Source organism: Schistocerca nitens, chromosome 12 (genome assembly GCF_023898315.1).
Source record: "Schistocerca nitens isolate TAMUIC-IGC-003100 chromosome 12, iqSchNite1.1, whole genome shotgun sequence".
NCBI classification, from domain to species: domain Eukaryota; kingdom Metazoa; phylum Arthropoda; class Insecta; order Orthoptera; family Acrididae; genus Schistocerca; species Schistocerca nitens.
The window spans coordinates 176,080,710-176,100,914 of record NC_064625.1 but is presented as its reverse complement, the minus strand read 5'-3'; the positions used below and the strand labels follow the sequence as shown (position 1 = coordinate 176,100,914).

The window sequence follows — 20,205 nt, the reverse complement described above, 5'->3', positions numbered from 1 at the left end:
CTACTTGAGATCCAGCTGTCATAAGGCCATTCGACCTCACTTAACTTATTGCTAAATACAGTTAGGTTTTTTTCATTGAAGTTCCTATTCATGTGGCTTTTGTTACGCGAAATTTGTTTATAGAGTTTTGGTAGTTCAATGAATAATGCGGAGTGGTCAGAGATTCCTAAATCTGAGCAAAATTTATTAACCTCGCCAAACACGTAATGTGTACAGACAGACTGTTTCCCACCGCAGGTGTGTTGCGGCTGGCGTCCCTGGTGGAGCTGGACCTGTCGGGCAACTGCCTGGCGGCGCACGGCTGCCTGGCACCACTGTCTGGGCTGCCCGCGCTGCGCCGGCTCGACCTGCGCGGCAACCCACTGGCCTTCCACCCGCGCCACCGCGTCCTCGCTGCAGCCGAGCTGCACTCCGCCGCCCTCACCTGCGAGGTGAGCGACCGGCTCGACGGAGTGTCGGAATAGAGTCGAGGTGCTCCGTTCGGCACGGTGCGACCTCGGGAGCTCCTCCAGTTGAGATTATCAGCGTATTTTATATACCGGGTGATCAAAAAGTCAGTATAAATTTGAAAACTGAATAAATCACGGAATAATGTAGATAGAGAGGTACAAATTGACACACATTCTTGGAGTGACACGGGGTTTTATTAGAACCAAAAAGATACAAAAGTTCAAAAAATGTCCGACAGATGGCGCTTCATCTGATCAGAATAACAATAATTAGCATAACAAAGTAAGACAAAGTAAAGATGATGTTCCTTACAGGAAATGCTCAATATGTCCACCATCATTCCTCAACAATAGCTGTAGTCGAGGAATAACGTTGTGAACAGCACTGTAAAGCATGTCCGGAGTTATGGTGAGGCATTGGCGTCGGATGTTGTCTTTCAGCATCCCTAGAGATGTCGGTCGATCACGATACACTTGTGACTTCAGGTAACCCCAAAGCCTATAATCGCACGGACTGAGGTCTGGGGACCTGAGAGGCCAAGCATGACGAAAGAGGTGGCTGAGCACACGATCACCACCAAACGACACGCGCAAGAGATCTTTCACGCGTCTAGCAATATGGGGTGGAGCGCCATCCTGCGTAAACATCGTACGTTCCAGCACGTGTTTATCAGGCAGGCTGGGGATGATGTGATTCTGTAACATATCGACGTACCTCTCACCCGTCACGGTAGCAGTTACTGATGTTTTGCTGTCCAGCGCCATCTGTCAGACATTTTCTGAACTTTTTTCTTCTTCTTCTTATTTTTCCCTTCTTTTAAAACCCCATGTCATTCCAAGTATGTGTGTCAATTTATACCTCTCTATCTACATTATTCCGTGGTTTATTAACTTTTCAGATTTATACTGACTTTTTGATCACCCTATATTTTCACTGCCTGCTCTTTTACTGAATTATGTTGTCAGAATGTGCAGATAAATTGTGTAAAGTGTCGCTTCGACAGAAGTGAGTGGTAGAGATATTGTGTAAAGTAGATAAACACACAGTTTCCAGAACACTTTCTAAGGATCTTTGAATTCTGACACTTGCTTCCCAAACATCCGTACCTTAATGATTTTTGCTTCTGGTAATAAAAAATCATTTTCGACTGAACTGTGAGATAGGCGCAAAAATAATATTCGTGTTGAGAGAAATAATATTTGTGTTGACTTCATCTTCTCATCTGTGGTTCGTAGCAGAGTGATGTGCTACGGTGGTAGGATATTCACCGGGCTCCCACCTAACGTAGAACAGGAAATTGGGACTCTCTACCGACTCAAAAGAAAATTAAAAATGTATGCCACGAGCCACTGTTTCTACAAATTATGTAAATATCTAGATTTGGGATTGAAAAGTACTGTTAGGTACGCGGCAAGTAGCCTTGTTCATTATAATGCTGCGTTGCGAGTAGTGATGTGCTGTAAATAGTATTCAGTATTTATAGGTGCGAACATAAATTTATTTGAAGAATACCGTTGTAATCGAGTAAATGTTAAGCGACAAATAGAAGGTGAACATCAGCTACGTAGTAAAACTGAGGTGCTAGAAAAATGGTCCTGAGCATTATGGGACTTAACTGCTAAGGTCAACAGTCCCCTAGAACCTAGAACTATTTAAACCTAACTACCTAAGGGCATCACACACATCCATACCCGAGGCAGGATTTGAACCTGCGACCGTAGCGGTCGCGCGGTTCCAGACTGAAGCGCCTAGAACCGCTCAGCCACTCCGGCCAGCTGAGGTGCTAGAAGTTTTCTTCTTTTTTTTTCGAGAGTAATAGTTTTTGTACTAACTAACTGTAGTATACAGAGAAGTTGCAGCATTAGAAAATTGTAGCGAAATGCAGGAAGATCTGCAGCGGATAGGCACTTGGTGCAGGGAGTGGCAACTGACCCTTAACGTAGACAAATGTAACATATTGCGAATACATAGAAAGGAGGATCCTTTATTGTACGATTATATGATAGCGGAACAAACACTGGAAGCAGTTACTTCTGTAAAATATCTGGGAGTATGCGTACGGAACGATTTGAAGTGGAATGATCATATAAAATTAATTGTTGGTAAGGCGGGTACCAGGTTGAGATTCATTGGGAGAGTCCTTAGAAAATGTAGTCCATCAACAAAGGAGATGGCTTACAAAACATTTGTTCGACCTATACTGGAGTATTGCTCATCAGTGTGGGATCTGTACCAGGTCGGGTTGACAGAGGAGATAGAGAAGATCCAAAGAAGTGCGGCGCGTTTCGTCACAGGGTTATTTGGTAAGCGTGATAGCGTTACGGAGATGTTTAGCAAACTCGAGTGGCAGACTCTGCAAGAGAGGCGCTCTGCATCGCGGTGTAGTTAGCTGGCCAGGTTTCGAGAGGGTGCGTTTCTGGATGAGGTATCGAATATCTTGCTTCCCCCTACGTATACCGCCCGAGGAGATCACGAATGTAAAATTAGAGAGATTCGAGCGTCCACGGAGGCTTTCCGGCAGTCGTTCTTCCCGCGAACCGTACGCGACTGGAACCGGAAAGGGAGGTAATGACAGTGGCACGTAAAGTGCCCTCCGCCACACACCGTTGGGTGGCTTGCAGAGTATAAATGTAGATGTAGATGCAGATTAAGATTAAGTGTTGACAATACGAATAGCATTAAGCAGTACACTGACAATTTGTTGTTCGAACAGTGTAGAGATTAACTTTCTGAGATATCTGTTCCGTCTTCAATTTATGTTGACTGGTTTTAGTTCTCAATTCACTTTCCTCACCCCTCCCTTTTCTCTTTCAATTTTTCAAACAACCACACAATTTTTCTTGTCAGTCCATTTGAATTCATTCTTTGAATATAATATTTTTATATACCTGTTAGTTTTTAAATTAAATGTTTCTAATCTACATTACTAAAACACAATCCGGAAACCCAATACCAGTTGCAGTGTAGGGGCAACAAAACTTCAATTTTCAATATGTAACCTATTTAATTATTGACTGAATTTAAATATTTAGACTGCTGTCACAATCCACTCATTAAGAGATATAAACTTATGTTGAAAGTTCAACACAATAAGACAAGTAATACAGTTACAAATGCACGTTTGCCCTCAGGCAGTGTAACGCACAATTATTTGAGAATGGAAGCACGTATCAACTTCCGACAAACTGTTCACATTATTTCAAACATTTTTGAAGATTTTTCTCCCTGACACCCCCCACAAAATGATGAAAGGAAAACAGTTTATTGCTTACTAAATTTTCACTATTTGTGCAGTAAAACTCCTGCATCGTGCATGATCTTTCAATTTGTTGCTTGTTAACTGTGAAATGTATTCACAACATATTTTCCATACGGTAGTTACATGTATCACCTATCTGTGAAATTATAATGTCGTACACCGCATAATGCATGGAAAACTGGGTACAGGGCGAATGTCTGCTGTTATGTTTCAGTTGAGTACATAGTGTCTGTCTGTCATGAAACATTTGCTCTCACAACTGCGGTAATTAGTGTCCAACTGGGCTGGGAGTCGTGAATGAAGCAAGAAATTGCCTCGAAGAATTTGGCACTGAGCACAATTTAAACATTGCTAGTACTTAGTTTAACGATCGTGAAGGAAGGCTTTATAGGTGGGTGAGACCTGGAAACAACAGAATGTTAAAAATGGATTATGTAGTGGTAAGAAGGAGCTTTCAAAACCAGATATTGAACTGCAAAACACTTCCAGAGGCAGTTGTGGGGTCTGACTGTAATTTATCGATTATTAACTGTAAGTAAAATGGAAGAAATTGCAGAAACCTGGAAATAAAAGAAATGGTGCATGGGTAAGTTAAAAGAACTGGAGGTTGCTGGGTGTTTTAGAGGGAACATTAGCCAACTATTGACTGAGGCAGAGGAAAGGAATAAAATGAAGATGAGTGGGTAGCTTTGAAAGATGAAATAGTGAAGGCAGCAGAGCATCAATTAGGCAAAAAAAGGTCCAGTAGATATCCTTGAATAACACATGAAATATTGAACCTAATTGACATCTGAAAACAGCAATAAATGAAGGAGGAAAAAAGAAATCCAGATGTCTAAAAAATGAGAGTCATAGACTGCAAAAGATTCTTCATATGGGAAATTTAAAGAGAGACCTTTGGAGAAGAGTCAAATTGCTGTATTGGTATCAAGAGCTCAGTTGGCAACGCAGTTCTAAGCAAAGAAGGGAAAACTGTAAGTGGAAGGATCTGTATAAAGGAAGCAAACTTGAGGACAGTATTATATCAAGGAGAAATGAAGTAGGTGAAGACAAGATAAGAGATATGATACTGCAAGAAGATTTATATAGAGCTCTGAAAGATCTAAATCAAAACAAGGGTCCTGTAGTAGACGAAATCCTTCAGAACTACTGAGATCGTTGGGAGATCCAGCTGTGACGAAATTATTCCACCTGGTATGTGTGACGTTTCAGACATGTGAAATACCATCAAACTTCAACAAGAATGTCATAATTGCTATTGCAAAGGAGGCAGACATTTACACAAGTGAATATTGCTGAACTGTCATTTATAATCAGTCACAATTGCAAAATACCACTATAAGTTATTGACAAGAATGGAAATATTGTTAGAAGCTGACCTCGGGGTAGATTAGTTCACAATACTGTACCTACAACTGATCTCAGAAGACAGGTTAAATAATTACAAACATATGATTCTAGTATATTTGTAGATTTAGATAAAGCTCTTGATAATGTTTATTGAAATACACTCTGTGTAATCCTGTAGATAATAGGGATAAAATGCTAGGAGCAAAAATTGATCTAACTTCTACAGAAATGAGAGTGCAGCTGTAAGAGTCGAAGGATCGAAAGGGAAACAGTTGTCGAGAAGGGAGTGAGACAGTGCCGTAACCTCTAGTCTGTACATTGAGCGAGCTAAATCTGTTACAGGCTGCAAGGGATTTGGAAGAGCAGTCATACAGAACAGATAGTGAGTCGAAGAGAAGTTACCAGACAAACATTGACAAAAGTAAAATGAGGGTAATGGAAAGGAACAGAATTGAGATAAGTGATGCTGATAGAATTAGATGAGGAAATTGTATACTAAAAATAGTTGAGGAGTTTGGCTATGTGGGCACTAAAATAACCATTGACAATTGAAGTAGAGAAGATATAAAATACAAACTGGCAATAGTGAGAAAAGCATTTGTCAAAAATGAGAACTTGCTAATAAGAAATATAAATTTAAATATTTGGAAATATTTTCTGAAGGTATTTGACCAGAGTGTAGCTTTATATAAGTGAAATATGGACAATAAGCATATCAGAATGAAGAGAATAAAGTTTCTGAATTAGAGACCTACAGGAGAATGCTGGAAAACATATGGATAGATGAAATAACTAACAGATACTGAATCAAAATGGGGAAAAGATAAATTTACAGGACAACTCGATTAAAAGAAGAAATCGGTCGATAGGACACATCACGAGTCGTCAAGGAATCATCAGTTTGGTAAAGAGAGGATGTTTGGGGGGTTGAAATTTGTTGAGGGAGACTGAGACACAAATTCGGTAAGCAGATTCGAACAGACGTAGGTTACGGTAGTTATTTGGAAATGGAGAGGGTTGCACGGGGCAGAATAGCTCACAGAGCTGTATCGGAGAGGTATTGGTCTGAAGACTGGAAGAATGGTGACAACTTAAAAGTAGAACAAGCTGGGGTTTAGAAAAGCACACGAGTGTCGATACACGTATGATTCGGACATGCACAGTCACCGTCGTCTCCCGTCGCCGAGGCCAGACTGTCGAGCAATGATATTGGCCGGGGTGCGTAGTGCGGGGTGTATATGACCCGAGAGATCCGGGAAAAACCCGGGAATTTTTTCATCCGGGAGAAAACTGGGAAAAACCCTAGAATTTATTAGAATTTCGGGAATGTTTCATTGTTTTAGTTTTCAGTTAAATTTTTGTGATTTTGACTGGTAAGAACCAATACTCCAACAAAGGATGTTAGTGTATCCCGCATCTGCAGGATAATACTGCAGCAAAAAACATTAACAAGAGGAAGAAAAAACGAAAATAAAACTTAAGTCGCAAAGGAAATCCGCCATATACAACAACAAAACGTAGTGCTCATACAAGCATCTGCCAACAGCAAAGTGTGTCAAAGGCTTTAGAAAGACTATGCAGTGATTAATAACGACAAATCGCCTCCGATGAGCGTGACGTGACAGCTGTTGACATTAGATTCGTTGGAGCAGTTGCGGGCAGGCTCTTGTGCATGTGCAGTTGAGTCGCGTATGGGTAGTTCCTTCTCCCACTTCTGGCTACGGATGTGTGGCTGGGCGCCTCTATCTAGTATTGCCCCGGTCCGGAAATATCGTAGATCCGAGGCCGATGCACAGAGCATTCTGAGTTGTGGTGGGGAGGTAGTTAGTCTCCACGTGACCTGTGTTTACGTTTTGTGATTTTGCTGTTTCCTCTTCATTTATTACTCTCACATCAAATTAAAACAAAACAGATTTCTGTGGCCGAGAGCTATCAAATGAATTAAAATCGTTCGCATAATTACGGATGGCTAAAATATGTTATTATTTTCAGATTTTATTTCTACTTTTGACAGTCAAGCATTAATCACATTGCAGAACAGTGAAGTTATTTTTGTCGCTTTGCTAAAGAGATTTGGCTTTTAATAATCTTTTGCGCTGAGGCAGTCAATTTATTTGAAAGGAAGTGTTTAATTTCACACTGATGGCTAGTTTCAACTGTTCGCTGCATTTCAAGTTCACGTTTTCCATCTTCTAGCTCGCATGACATTATGCCATAATAAAGAACCAAACATGAGATAATACAGTACTGGTACACAGGAAAATTTACATCCGAATCTGGACATACAAATGTGCACTTTAAGCCGAATTATGCAGTTTAGTATGGTTCATGAAATTCTGATGACCTTGAAGTGTCCTCTCGTGCCTTGTTTCTTTTGTGTTTTACACGTACGAACATACGGGCTTCCTGTGTCATCGTAGCTGCACAAGAGTGGTGGTGCCTGTTATCTGGCGCTCTCTGGCAACTGCTGAAACGAATCAGCTTCTGACAGGTCACGGGAGAACATCGCGGATGGTGGTTTGAAAAGCTTTACTTTCAAAGTAAATATCCTTTTACACAAGATGAACTATATTCGAGAATGTACGATAAATTTCTTAAATGACAGAGTGTTTGACTCTCAATTAAAAATCAACTCTTTGAGAACGACCATCTAGAAGAATTTTGAGCCCAGCATATCCGGCCTTTACGTTGTTATTAAAAATTTTACTGGCACATTTGTGTGATATATCTTAAAGTGTTACACGCCCAAAAAAGATCAAAATTATATGCGGAAGCTTAGCTTCTCTTGCAGCTTATTAATCTTTGAGACTACGATTATATGTGAAACCTCTGTTTTTCTTTCACAATATATATAAATGACCTAGTAGATAGTGTCGGAAGTTCCATGCGGCTTTTCGTGGATGATGCTGTAGTATGCAGAGAAGTTGTAGCATTAGAAAATTGTAGCGAAATGCAGGAAGATCTGCAGCGGATAGGCACTTGGTGCAGGGAGTGGCAACTGACCCTTAACATAGACAAATGTACTGTATTGCAAATACATAGAAAGAAGGATCCTTTATTGTATGATTATATGATAGCGGAACAAACACTGGTAGCAGTTACTTCTGTAAAATATCTGGGAGTATGCTTGCGGGACGATTTGAAGTGGAATGATCATATAAAATTAATTGTTGGTAAGGCGGTACCAGGTTGAGATTCATTGGGAGAGTCCTTAGAAAATGTAGTCCATCAACAAAGGAGGTGGCTTACAAAACACTCGTTCGACCTATACTTTAGTATTGCTCATCAATGTGGGATCCGTACCAGATCGGGTTGATGGAGGAGATAGAGAAGATCCAAAGAAGAGCGGTGCGTTTTGTCACAGAGTTATTTGGTAACCGTGATAGCGTTACGGAGATGTTTAATAAACTCAAGTGGCACACTCTGCAACAGAGGCGCTCTGCATCGCGGTGTAGCTTGCTCGCCAGGTTTCGAGAGGGTGCGTTTCTGGATGAGGTATCGAATATATTGCTTCCCCCCACTTATACCTCCCGAGGAGATCACGAATGTAAAATTAGAGAGATTCGAGCGTGCACGGATGCTTTCAGACAGTCGTTCTTCCCGCGAACAATACACGACTGGAACAGAAAAGGGAGGTAATGACAGTGGCACGTAAAGTGCCCTCCGCCACAGACCGTTGGTTGGCTTGCGGAGTATAAATTTAGATGTACATGTAGATGTAGCAACACTATGTATATTAATTTAAACCATCAACTTTTCTTATTTGTGTGTTCGCGCTACTTAAGAGTGATCTTGCTATTGGCTGACTACATCAATGCGGTGTTTGGTGGAATTCGAATTTACATCTTCGTAACACGAAAATATGCATGTCGCTGCTGCGCATCAAAGATCTTCCCGAAACGTGTTCGCCCACCCCCAACCCCCCACCCCTGAGCTTCGTTTCTTAAAGTACCGGGAAATTCTATGTCGGCGTATAAAACCATAAACATTCAAGTGACTGATAAGTTTTACAGTGCCGAGGAAAAGTATACTCTCACATAACACGGGGAAAAATGTATTTTCACCCGGGAGATAGTGTATTTTCAACCGAGAAATACAGGAAAAATCCGGGAATTTTTTTTTTTCCTTGTCCATGTATACACCCCGGTACTGGGAATACGTCGAAGGTGTGGGGTGGGGAGGGGGAGGAAAAGCAGCGTGGGGATGGGGGAGGTGCTGCAGCACACGTGCGTGAGTGAGGAAGGACGGGGTAGGGGAGCTTGGTGCGCATTGGGGGCGGGCTGTGCTGGGGGCGAAAGGGAAAGGAGGGCAAAGCACTGTGTAAGTGAGCTGGGGAAGGCAAAAGGTGTGTGGGGACAGGGGAGATCTAGGCGTGGAGATGGGGACTAGACGAGCTTGAGGTGGGGGGTGGGGGGTCTGGCTTGCAGGAGAGCTCCCACCTGTGCAGTTCAGAAAAGCTGCTGTTGGTAGGAAGAATCCGGGTGACACAGGCTGTGGAGCAGTTGTCAAAGGTGTACATAGAATGGAAGTGCATCGTTATTGTCACATGACGTGTTATGTACAATCATTTGCTTCAAACATTGGTAACTAGTCATGAATCTAGTGTTGTCAACAAAGGTAAGAGTGGGTGCTGAAGAGCTCATGCCTTTGCCTAGAAAGAATAAATCTGAAGGTTTAAAATTACTCATTTATTCAATTTCTTCTTCCCCGAGACTGAGACACTCGGCACATCACCGTGTCAGTACTTCTAGTCCGCACGAATAAAAGTTGTGCAATCTGTTCGAAGGGACTAGGTCTGGCGGGTAGGGAGGACGGTCGTCTAGTCGGAAGTCCGGGGTCATCAATTTGGCCGCCCAGCGACGGACGTGTGCGCAGTTGAGTCATCGTGCGAGAAAAGAATTCTGTCGGACATCTTTCATCGGCGTTTGCTCTCAGTTGCTTCCTTTGACAGCTCCGGCTTATTAGCGTAATGTTGTCTGGTTATAGTAGATCCTTGAGATAAATGTCCACTGACAGAATGCAGTCTTTTTCCCAGAAAACAGACATCATCACTTTTTTGGCCAGTTTCTGGGTGGGGAACTTCTTTCACTGTCCAGACCCGACGTGGCTCCACTGTTTCGATTGTTCCTCAGTTTTGGGGTCACAAATGTGAAGCAAAGTTCCCACCTCAGTCATTAACCTCACCAAAAAGGGCTCTGAACTTTTGAAATGGCTTTCGGTATCTCAAACCATACCTTTTGCTGATTGCAGATCGAACATTCCGGCACCCTTTTCACTGAAAGCTTGCGTGTGTCACCGATCGTGGTGGTAATCGAACTGTTACTCTCTGCCTCTCCCCCAAAAGAGATGTCCGGCATCACAGCTATCTTTTTGGTGGATATTCGTATGTCTTGAAGAATTGACTCTTGGACATCTTCGGAATACACAGTCTCTGTTGTGGTTTGAGGGCGACTACTGCAGGGGTAGTAATGAAATGAGGTATCACAGTGCCAAACTTCTGTGGGCGACTTGCGAAACTCGTCCACACACGGTCAACCATTTTTCATTTTGTCGCAAGCCGACTCATCCATTTCCCCCTGCAGAGGCATCCGGAAGCTTCAAAGTGTGTATGCTGTCGCGGAATGGAGTTGGCAGTCGGTGGATCTCTGTCAGACTTCATTTTGTAGAGTCTTTGCACTGTTACGGCAGACTAATGTAAATGCATTTCAGTTACATTGTATGATTTCTTGGCACTTGTAACCATCTTACTTAACTTCTTACTGCTGCACTCTCGTGTCAGAAATCTGAAGTTTTTGAATTTTCGTATATGAGACTTGAGTTTTGGAACAGTATGTCAATTAATGTAGCTACAGTGAATTTATGAAATCGCTTCAGTCATTTATAATAACCGTATATTTTTCATTTTTTGTTTCTGTAGTATATAAATATGGACATACATAATAGGACATATACATCCATCAGGAGAGAGAGAGAGAGAGAGAGAGAGAGAGAGAGAGAGCGCGCGCGCGCGCGCGCCCCACCCCCCCACACACACAACACACACACACACACACACACACACACACACACACACACACAAAAGTGTGTGTGTGTTTTTGACTCTAGCTCATCAAAAGATAGCTCCGAAAGCTAGCAAGTTTCTTTATTTTGTGTACGCCTCCTCAGTGCTCGTGCTCTTTGGTGAGTAATCTATTTTGACTCAAAGATATTTACATTCTGCCAGAAATTTCTTACAACAGAAATTAATATCTGCTACTTGTGTACCTCATTTGTAAATCTTCCACAGTGTAATAACATTTGCTTTAAAAATTTTTTTTCAAAGTTGGCTTCTATGGTTTCTAGCTTGCAGACCTCGTTTTTGGACCATATTTTATTGCAAAGCTTCAAAGCCTTGTAATACGGGTTATTTTCAAATAAGCTAAGTCTGTGTTATGGTAATATCTAGTCCGATCTATGCTTCATACCGTAAACATGTGTAAAAGAATTTCTTTGAAAATGATGCATGTTATTTAGCTCAAGATGGAAAAAAAATCACAACACCAAAAAGTAATTAATGTAGAGTAATATTTGTAAGTGATTAAGGCTGCAAGATCACAGGTTAATGTAAGCACGGGAAAGCCATTGAAAATATGAAAAGCTGGTACATGCAGTGTTACGTGGCTTTATGCTCAATTACAGACTTACTATTTTATCAGTTGATTTGTTTTCACCACGTAACGCCTGCTGTTTACGTCCTTCTTCGTTGCTGAGCGATGTATCGCTTTTCATTCTGACGCCGCAAATCTTCCTTTCCTATATCTTTACTACTTTCTATCTATATAAATGATGAACTATTGGTTTTGCCATTTAACAACTTTTTAATAACTGTGGAAGTATTACAGGCATCGGGTCCCACCTAATGTGTCACCCGCCTATATGTTTTACACGAACCTTTCGAGACTCGATCGATCTGTTTACAAAGAGAAAGCAGAATATCTCTTCCTTTGACGTCGTCCGACGACGACCTAGCAAGCTCGACACCTTCGCGGCCCGGGCTCTTCCGTGGCTTGCGGTAGTTTGCAGCATTCATTTTATTCCTTGCCCACTTGCCGCTACGTCGAACTTTCGTGGCGATCATCGGGCAACGTCTTCCACGTTATCTGCAACATAACTAAACTTAATTCCCACAGTATCTGTGGAAACTCAAAAACAAACTTAAAGAACATAATTATTATAAGTTTTCTTACAATTGTTCGTATAAGTCTCGGTCGATTTAATGAGGGGTGGGACAGGCTTAAGTTTTGTGACACCACATACATTAATAACCGATGTAGCAACCAGAATGTCGAATGCGAGCATCCAAACATGCACGCATTGTGTCATGCAGCTGGCCGATGTCAGTTAGTGGGACGGAGTTCTACGCATCTTGCACTTAGTCGCACAGTTAATGCCGGGTAATGATGACGATGTCCTGTATGTGCTCGACTGGAGACAGATCTGGTGAGTGAGCAGGTCGACACCACACGTCGACACTCTGTACAGCGTGTCGGGTTACGACAGCGGTACGTGGGCGAATGTCGTTCTGTCGGAAAACACTCCCCGGAATGCTGTTCACGAACGGTAGCACGACAGGTCGAATCGACAGAGTGACGTACAAATTTGCAGTCAGGGTACGTGGGATAACTACGAGAGGGCGCCTGCTGTCGTACAAAATCGCAACCCGGACCGTAACTACAGGTGTACGTCCAGTGTATCTAGCAGCCAGATAGGTCAATTTCAGACCCCTCAAATGGCCTACTCCTAACAGACACGCAGCCATCGCTGCCCCCGAGGCAGAACCGACAGACGTGCACCTGGCCCTCCACCGAGCTCTCGCTCGACACCAGTGGTGTCACAAATGCCGGTGGTTTGGGGTCAGTGGAATGCACGCTACATGGCCCGACTTGGAGCTGTTGTCGAAGTAACCAATTTTTAACAGTTCATCGTGTGACAGCGGTGCCTACCGCCGCTCAGAGTGCTGCTGCAGGACAGTACGACGCACCAGAGCCGTACACCGAACACCATAGCCTTCCCTCTCGGTAGAATTGCACGACAATCTGGAGCCCGATCTTCTCGCAACCTTACATTCTCGCGACCACCGCTGCCAGCTTCTCGTAGCGCTATTACGTGATCCCGTTCAAACTCGGTGAGGTGTCGATAATGGCACCTTTATCACCTTAGTGCTCCATCAAACTCTTCACGCAGTATCGTATCTCCCATTTCATCTTCATCTACATCCTCTTCCATTTCCATAATATTGTCCTCAAGAACATTGCCCCTTGTATAGGCCCTCTATATACTCCTTCCACCTTTCTGCTTTCCCTTCTTTGCTTAGAACTGGGTTTCCATCTGAGCTCTTGATATTCATGCAAGTGGCTCAAGATGAAATGGGAGATATGATACTGCATGAAGAGTTTGACAGAGCACTGAAAGACCTGAGTCGAAACAAGGTCCCCGGAGTAGACAACATTCCATTGGAACTACTGACAGCCTTGGGAGAGCCAGTCCTGACAAAACTCTACCATCTGGTGAGCAAGATGTATGAGACAGGTGAAAAACCCTCAGGCTTCAAGAAAAATATAATAATTCCAATCCCAAAGAAAGCAGGTGTTGACAGATGTGAAAATTACCGAACTATCAGTTTAATAAGTCACAGCTGCAAAATACTAATGCGAATTCTTTACAGACGAATGGAAAAACTGATAGACACCAACCTTGGGGAAGATCAGTTTGGATTCCGTAGAAATATGGGAACACGTGAGGCAATACTGACCCTACGACTTATTTTAGAAGAAAGATTAAGGAAAGGCAAACCTACGTTTCTAGCATTTGTAGACTTAGAGAAAGCTTTTGACAATATTGATTTGAATACTCTCTTTCAAATTATGAAGGTGGCAGTTGTAAAATACAGGGAGCGAAAGGCTATTTACAATTTGTACAGAAACCAGATGGCAGTTATAAGAGTCAAGGGGCGTGAAAGGAAAGCAGTGATTGAGAAGGGAGTGAGACAGGATTGTAGCCTGTCCCCAATGCTATTCAATCTGTATATTGAGCAAGCAGTAACGGAAACAAAAGAAAAGTTTGGAGTAGGTATTAAAATCCATGGGGAAGAAATAAAAACTTTGAGGTTCGCCGATGACATTGTAATTCTGTCAGAGAGAGCAAAGGACGTGGAAGAACAGTTGAACGGAATGGACAGTGTCTTGAAAGGAGGGTATAACATGAACATCAACAAAAGGAAAACCAGGATAATGGAATGTAGTCGAATTAAGTCGGGTGATGCTGAGGGAATTAGATTAGGAAATGAGACACTTAAAGTAGTAAAGGAGTTTTGCTATTTAGGGAGTAAAATAACTGATGATGGTCGAAGTAGAGCGGATATAAAATGTAGACTGGCAATGGCAAGGAAATCGTTTCTGAAGAAGAGAAATTTGTTAACATCGAGTATAGATTTAAGTGTCAGGAAGTCGTTTCTGAAAGTATTTGTATGGAGTGTAGCCATGTATGGAAGTGAAACATGGATGATAAATAGTTTGGACAAGAAGAGAATAGAAGGTTTCGAAATGTGGTGCTACAGAAGAATGCTGAAGATTAGATTGGTAGATCACATAACTAATGAGGAGGTATTGAATAGAATTGGGGAGAAGAGGAGTTTGTGGCACAACTTGACAAGAAGAATGGACCGGTTGGTAGGACATGTTCTGAGGCATGAAGGGATCACAAATTTAGCATTGGAGAGCAGCGTGGAGGGTAAAAATCATAGAGGGAGACCAAGAGATGAATACACTAAGCAGATTCAGAAGGATGTAGGTTGCAGTAGGTACAGGGAGATGAAGAAGCTTGCACAGGATAGAGTAGCATGGAGAGCTGCATGAAACCAGTCTCAGGACTGAAGACCACAACAACAATATCACTTTAGAGGTGTTATCGACTGACATCGACTCACTACAGCAGATCTGATTTGCATCTTCGTAGTGGTGCTAGCACCCTCTTATGCTACTTGGTGCTGCTAGAAGCTCTTATGCAACTGATGTGAAATTTTAAATGTCATCATCCTTCATGTGTAGAAGTATGCGTACTAACTTTCATTAATGTTGCACAACTTCTTCTTGGTGTTGCGATTTCTTCATTTTTTAAAAAAATTTTGTAACTAATATTTTTCATTAGTGTAAATAAATTATACAAATTCACAATGTCTGTTCTTTAGGACATGTCCGAAAGAAGAGACACCGTGCATAATCCGCATCTGTGGTACATATTATGTAAATTGAAGATAGAGGAAGGTGAAAGAAAAGGAAAGGGAAGGAACTTACAATATCGAGAGCATCAGAACTTTATGCAGAATCGGTAGTGACTGATGAAAATGTGTGCCGAACCGAAAGAACAGACGTCACACATTCGTATAATCGATTCACCGCGACGGGCGACGAATCTTCGACCCTCGGCGCAGGTGCACGATTGTGTCCGACCTCCGGTGGGAATCTAAAATTAGTGAGTACAGGGGACTGCAGGCAGGTGGCGCCAGGTGGGAACGGAAGTCTGCCGTGGAGCGTGCCGAGATAGGCCGCACATTTGCAATAGACACTGTGTCCGGATAGCACGGTGGTTAATGCGACTGCCTCGTAAGCGGGAGTCCCGGTCCGGCACGCAGTTTGATCCGTCACCGTCGATTCGGCACAGAGTCCCGACGGGGCTAATATTGTAAGTTCCTCATCTTTCCTTTCCTTTCCACACCCTCTACTTTCAATATATGTAAAAAGTGTTTATAAAAATAGAAGAAATCATCATTAAGTCGAGGCTTACGAACAGAGGTTGGCACGATTGTCTTTTGTTTGTTCCTGTGATAGCTCTCATAATTTTTTTCTGTAGGTTAAAAAATTTGAGGAAGTTTGCTTTTTCAGCACCCCAAAAAAATGTGTCTTGTCTCACAACTGATATAAAATACGTGTGATAAACAATTTTCTTAACAGACAAGTAAGTTACTTTATTTAGAAAGCACATTGCATAACCACTGTTTAACCACTTCACTAAGCGATCCACACGAACAGTCTGTGACAAGTTTCTGTTTATAGTAACTCCGGGAAATGTAACACTGTCCACACTGATCAGTTCCCTGTCCCGACAATTTAACTGTGACACGTATTCAGCTGTTTGTTTGGTTGTGAAATGTACAGTTTGTACTTTTGTAAGCATTATTATTTAACAAATTTTTTAGATCTCGAAGAGTTCATTTTGTATTCTGTGTCAGTTGTTCGGTGTTTTTACAGCATACTTCTGCGAAAGGCAAAGGTCCTGAGTTCGAGTATCGGTCCGGCACACAGTTTTAATCCGCCAGGAAGTTTCAAGTTTCGGGAATAAAATTATTTCATTCGAGTTACGTGTCCTCGCACGAGATCGGCACTCGATGCCAATTTCTAAACGGGGCACATCACGTTTTGCAGTTCGTGCTGGACGGGCAGCGCCTGTCGCAGTCGGAGCGCGCGGCGGGTCTGTCGGGGAGGCGGGAGGCGCCGCGTGGCGGCCAGACGAGTTCGGCCAGTGCCGAGCGGGAGCCACCGTCTCCCGTGCCGGCAGAGAGGCTGCCGCCGCCGCCCGAGGACTCCCTGTCCACCGGCAGCTCCACCGCCTCGGACAAGACCCTCGTCGCCGACGGCGCGACGCCAGGTTAGTGTCGGGGACTGACGAGTTGTCGTTCCGGTCCGTACCGGAGAACTCTGTCGGGTATTTGGGTACCACGCCGGAAGACGCGACCCCCCGACCTGTGTCGTACGCCGGCTCGTGTCGGTAACACTCGAGACTGGAACGAGAACAGTTGTCTCTCGCTCTCAAAATGTTCCCTTTGTTCCAATTGTCTACTACAACTGTTTGGGTAACATTGTCCATTTGTTTTTCTTGTTAACCGTAAACAAAAATTGCCTCAAATGATGTAAGTAAGAAGAAACAATATTGATGTAAGTAAGAAGAAGCAATGTTGTGTGACACATTCATTATATTTGTATTAGCTGAAGACTGTCAGATTACATTAAGTACTGTTCTGTTAATTTTAATGACAATTATGAAAACATAAGAGGATGAAATATTTTGAAAACAAGTAATAATGAGAATGGTGAAGTTGTTTAATTTGAAAGTTAAACTCTCAACAGTTTGTTTAATATTTGTTCCAACAGAAAAGTAATATGTCTATTTTCTATACAAATAATATAATGCAGTATAATAAGCAAAAGAACTAACTTAGGCTCATCCAAGAATTGCGCCTGGAGGGCACGCCCACGCCCCGCGGGTCCAAGACAATGTAGTTCAGTGCCCCGTCCGTGACTGTGTGTCGCTGGTGTCGGCATAGGATTGAGAGAGAGAGAGAGAGAGAGAGAGCTGCAGAGCGAGTGAGACCGCACAGCATTGTTCTGCACTGGACTGCACGGTCAGATCTAACGTAAACAAAATATACTATTTTAGAATTAATTTTATGTAAGGGATATAGGGTCTCATTCTTACTGTTAGTAGTTACAAGTAAGTATTTTTTGTTATACTCAGTGCTACAATTTTTTGTAGTTTAGAAATCGGATCCTTAGTTTGCTGTTTTGTACATAATAATTTTAACTGACCAAGTCTGAAAACTTATTAAAATAGAATTAAGGTTATAAAGCTCTTTAATTCTTACAGTCAACATTGTTAAAGAAGACAATTAACATTTTACAAAATTGTTGAGGCTTTCGTGGCCACTTGTTGACAAACTGCCTATTGGCTTCTGTCTCGGGTTCTTCGGCCGACTGCAGCGAACGACCGTCGCAGGTAGCAAGAGGAGAACCGCACCGGAAATGACCGCGGAGAAGCCCTCGGACGTTGGCGCGCCAGGTACATATAGTCTGCGGCCACAAGCTCGGCTCTAGTTCACCACCGGCAATGGAGGGTGAAGCTTTGACAATGCCAGCCACTCGTGCTGGCGAAACGTCAGAAAAATCATTAGATGAACGTCAGCCGAAGAACCCGAGACAGAAGCCAATAGGCAGTTTGTCAGTTAACATTTTACACGTTTTTCTTTTTCGAGGAAACGATTTTGTCTAGGCTTGGTACAATATTCCGTGAGACTGCTAACCTCAAAGAATTGGTCAAATTTTTATTGCCGAGGAATGAACGGTTCTTAGTTTTAGCAAGCTTTAAAAGAGAGAAAAAGCGCTCACAAATATACGTGGAACTAAACATTGAGAGAACTTTGGCCGCGTGCTTGTGCAAAAGAGAATATTTCTTTCGTGGAAGATAGCTGTAAAAGTTTTACACATAAGAAAGCAGTCCTTCAGGCGGATACAGCACTGTAGGTCAATCAGTTCTTGTCGAAGCACTTGTGAGACGTCCGATGCCCATAGGGAAAATGGGCGAACAAATACATCTATCGGCTGACGTTCGGGTGGTCCGCACGGCCAGCTGAGCGGCACGTCTTGGCCACTGCAGCAACATACGAATTCGCCCGGGGCGCTGGCCGCGGGCGATCACGGGCGATCACGGGCGCTAGCGCCCCGAGGGCACAGTTTGGACGAGCCTGAACTAACTGTTTCCTGCAACAAATAGTTTTACCTGAAAATTTCTCGAGAAAGGTTATATAGGAAATAAACCGTATTAATCCGTGAACTTCTTTTGCAACACTGTTCCTATGAAATAGTGATCAAAAATTAGAAAGTTTTTAATTAAAAACAGTCTAGGGTCACACCTAGGGTTTTGCTCATAGTACAGTCATCATCAGACCATTAAAACTGCTCGATGACAGCTGTAGAGAGTGTCGAGGAGCAGCCCGCTGTGTGGCAACGCTAAACACTGCTCACTGATAGTTGTCCCTACGTAGCAGGTCGCTTCTCACCACCCTCTGGAGCCATCGTCACGGAGTTTTAACGGTCTGATGGGGATCGTACCACAATTGAAACTGGTCACCCGATTATTAAATTTTAACAACTTACATCATTCCTAGACTTTTTTTATTTCAAAACTTTTAATATTGAAAATGAACCACTTCCTAATGTTCTGCAAAATTATATTTATTTGGTCACAAACCAGCTTTTGGCTTCTCAGGTCATCTTCAGGTGACAACTGAATGTCACAAACAGAGATAAACGTTATGTGAAACTTACACAGATGTCGTACGTACAGAAGATAAAAAATTGACAAAGTGTTTGTATAGGAAAATATTATAATAATCATGGTAACTAAATTAGTGGTAAGCAAAGCTTTTTATGTGGAGATACATATAACAAATGATGATAAATAAAATGAATTTACAGTTTGACTTTAGTATTTGAAACAAAAACTTATTTTAACAGGGGAAAAAATGGATATTGAGTCTTTTAATACTGGCCTGGTATTCTGTGTCACGTGTTTGATTTCCTAGGACAGTTTTCTGCTAAACGGTGACCAGCAAAGGTCGAATCTTTCTTCCGTAGTCACCAGCTTCTCTCCCTGACTGACCAGTATACATTTTTTCAAATGAATTTATTTGCACCACTCTGTCATTTTGTCTTTACTATTGAATGAAAACTTTGATACATTATTGTTATTATAAACTGCCGGTCATAGTTGTGAGATTTTTAACTTTTTTGCAAGGTTGTCTGAAATGTTGCCATTGGAATTTTGCACAGGCTTTGAAAATATTGAGTGATTGCTGTTGGCCAGCTTGCAGAAGTGGTGTAATTTTATTAATTTTCTTTTTTCATAGAATATTATCAATCAGGGCACTAGAGTTCTCTACAGCCGTCACGCCATAAACCGCAACTGCGCAAATTCCTGGCTCGTGTATAACGTGAGGAGCACACGGTCCCAGCAGCCAATAGCGGCGTACCTTATTCCGTATATGAGTGCCTGCATCTCGCTCAGCTAAGCAGTCTGAACTTCGTGGAGTCTATCGAACTCCCGACAACAGACAGCATATTTACAGTACTTTGTTTTCGTTACTGCGTGGACATTGTGGATTAATTTGGTTGTCTCTGTCGCCCCGTTGCTTCTTGCATGTTGTTGTCATAAGGTCTCGCTCGGTCTTCTGTCCTTGTTCGTGTCCGTCCTTTCCGTTTGTTTGTTTGTTCGCGGGTCGCCCTCCGTTTGGTCGCACCTCGCTTCATTCTCGACCACCCCACGACCGTTCCGGCCAC

The 20,205-nt window shown here is 42.6% G+C and overlaps 1 protein-coding gene across 1 annotated transcript in view; it reads left to right on the top strand.

Annotated features, from left to right (window-relative positions):
- Positions 1-206: 206 nt before the first annotated feature.
- Positions 207-20,205, top strand: part of LOC126214992 (serine/threonine-protein kinase 11-interacting protein) — a 204,910-nt gene continuing 184,911 nt past the window's right edge. The window contains exons 1-2 of the mRNA XM_049941622.1: positions 207-431; positions 16,519-16,741. Of these exons, the coding sequence (XP_049797579.1) occupies positions 207-431; positions 16,519-16,741 (448 nt within the window). The remainder of the gene's footprint in view (positions 432-16,518; positions 16,742-20,205) is intronic.